Source organism: Aphanomyces invadans, assembly GCF_000520115.1.
Source record: "Aphanomyces invadans strain NJM9701 unplaced genomic scaffold supercont1.232, whole genome shotgun sequence".
NCBI classification, from domain to species: domain Eukaryota; phylum Oomycota; class Saprolegniomycetes; order Saprolegniales; family Verrucalvaceae; genus Aphanomyces; species Aphanomyces invadans.
The window spans coordinates 20,042-21,163 of record NW_008580377.1 but is presented as its reverse complement, the minus strand read 5'-3'; the positions used below and the strand labels follow the sequence as shown (position 1 = coordinate 21,163).

Genomic DNA, 1,122 nt, shown 5'->3' with positions numbered 1-1,122 from the left:
GCCAGCCTCCAACGACCCTGCCCATGCGGCCACCCACCCACCCAAACCTGTCTACTCCAACTACTCGTACTCGAGCTCCACAGTTGTGGACGACAAGGGTCGCCGCGTCCGCAGTGTCCGTCGCCGCTACGAAGACGCCAACGGTCGGCTCAAGGCTGTGCACGAGCGCGAGCTCGACGGCAAGTCCCTCGTGACGACGTGGAACAGAGCCACCAAGGACGACGAGGGCACCCACGAGACGATTTGCTCGGAAGGCGTGGCGTCGGCGGAGGAGTTTGAAGGGCTGTGGAAGGACACGCCGTTTGCCAAGGCCCAGAAAGCGGGCGAGCCGCTGCCGGCGTCCGACAACACGAAGACGCTGCCGAAAGAGGACAATCCTGCCATCGAGCCGGCCACCCAACAGGATGCCACCATGTCGTAAGCTGACTGGGACTGCACCTGCCCACCGCAATTTGCATTGTCAATCGTGTCGATAATCCTAATTTACACTGCATGTCGTCACCTGTCGGACCATCAACAACAACCCACGCGCAACTACCACTAGAACAGGACGAACACTACACCAAACGCACGAACAACCTTACAACGACGTAAAGTTCTTGTGGTACGACACGTTGGCGAACGTGATGCGCTGGTACCTCGAGCCAGCAGGGCAGTACGGGAACTTGACGCCGTCCCACGTGGGCTTGGGCGAAGGACCGGAAGGCGGGTTGAACAGCGGGTCCGCCGACACGTACGTCACGTACACACCGAGGAAGAGCGACGCGGCGATCGCAAAGTACGCCCACACCTTCTCCGGCCACGACACGCGGTCGCCAAAGTGCTTCAAGTAGAACACGATCGGCAAGATCATGCACGACATGGCGATGCAGGACGCCCCCGAAAAGTCGAGCAAGTCCAAGAGGCGCTCTTCCCACGCGCACGCAATTGCGACAGTGGCAACCACGACGACAACCCGAAGGGCCGCGATCTTGGGGTACACGCCGGGCTGGCGGTACGTGGCCGCGTCGCGGTCATGGGCCTCGATGTCTTTCGCCACGGCCAGCGCTTCCCCGTCCTTCTCAACGCCCGGGGTCTCCACCTTGTCGTAGCCGGCCTCGACCTCCAACGCAAAGTTGTGTT

At 61.5% G+C, this 1,122-nt stretch overlaps 2 protein-coding genes across 2 annotated transcripts; one reads left to right on the top strand and one right to left on the bottom strand.

The window, feature by feature from the left end:
- Window positions 1-23: 23 nt before the first annotated feature.
- H310_15226 (hypothetical protein) lies at window positions 24-421 on the top strand (the record flags this gene model as incomplete). Its single annotated transcript, XM_008883214.1, has 2 exons — window positions 24-66; window positions 135-421. 2 exons carry the CDS (start codon window positions 24-26, stop codon window positions 419-421), a joined length of 330 nt encoding a protein of 109 aa, XP_008881436.1.
- A 25-nt stretch (window positions 422-446) lies between these two features.
- H310_15225 (hypothetical protein) lies at window positions 447-866 on the bottom strand. The gene has a single exon (XM_008883213.1). It carries the CDS (start codon window positions 860-862, stop codon window positions 581-583), a length of 282 nt encoding a protein of 93 aa, XP_008881435.1. The 5' UTR covers window positions 863-866; the 3' UTR covers window positions 447-580.
- Between the last annotated feature and the right edge of the window lie 256 nt (window positions 867-1,122).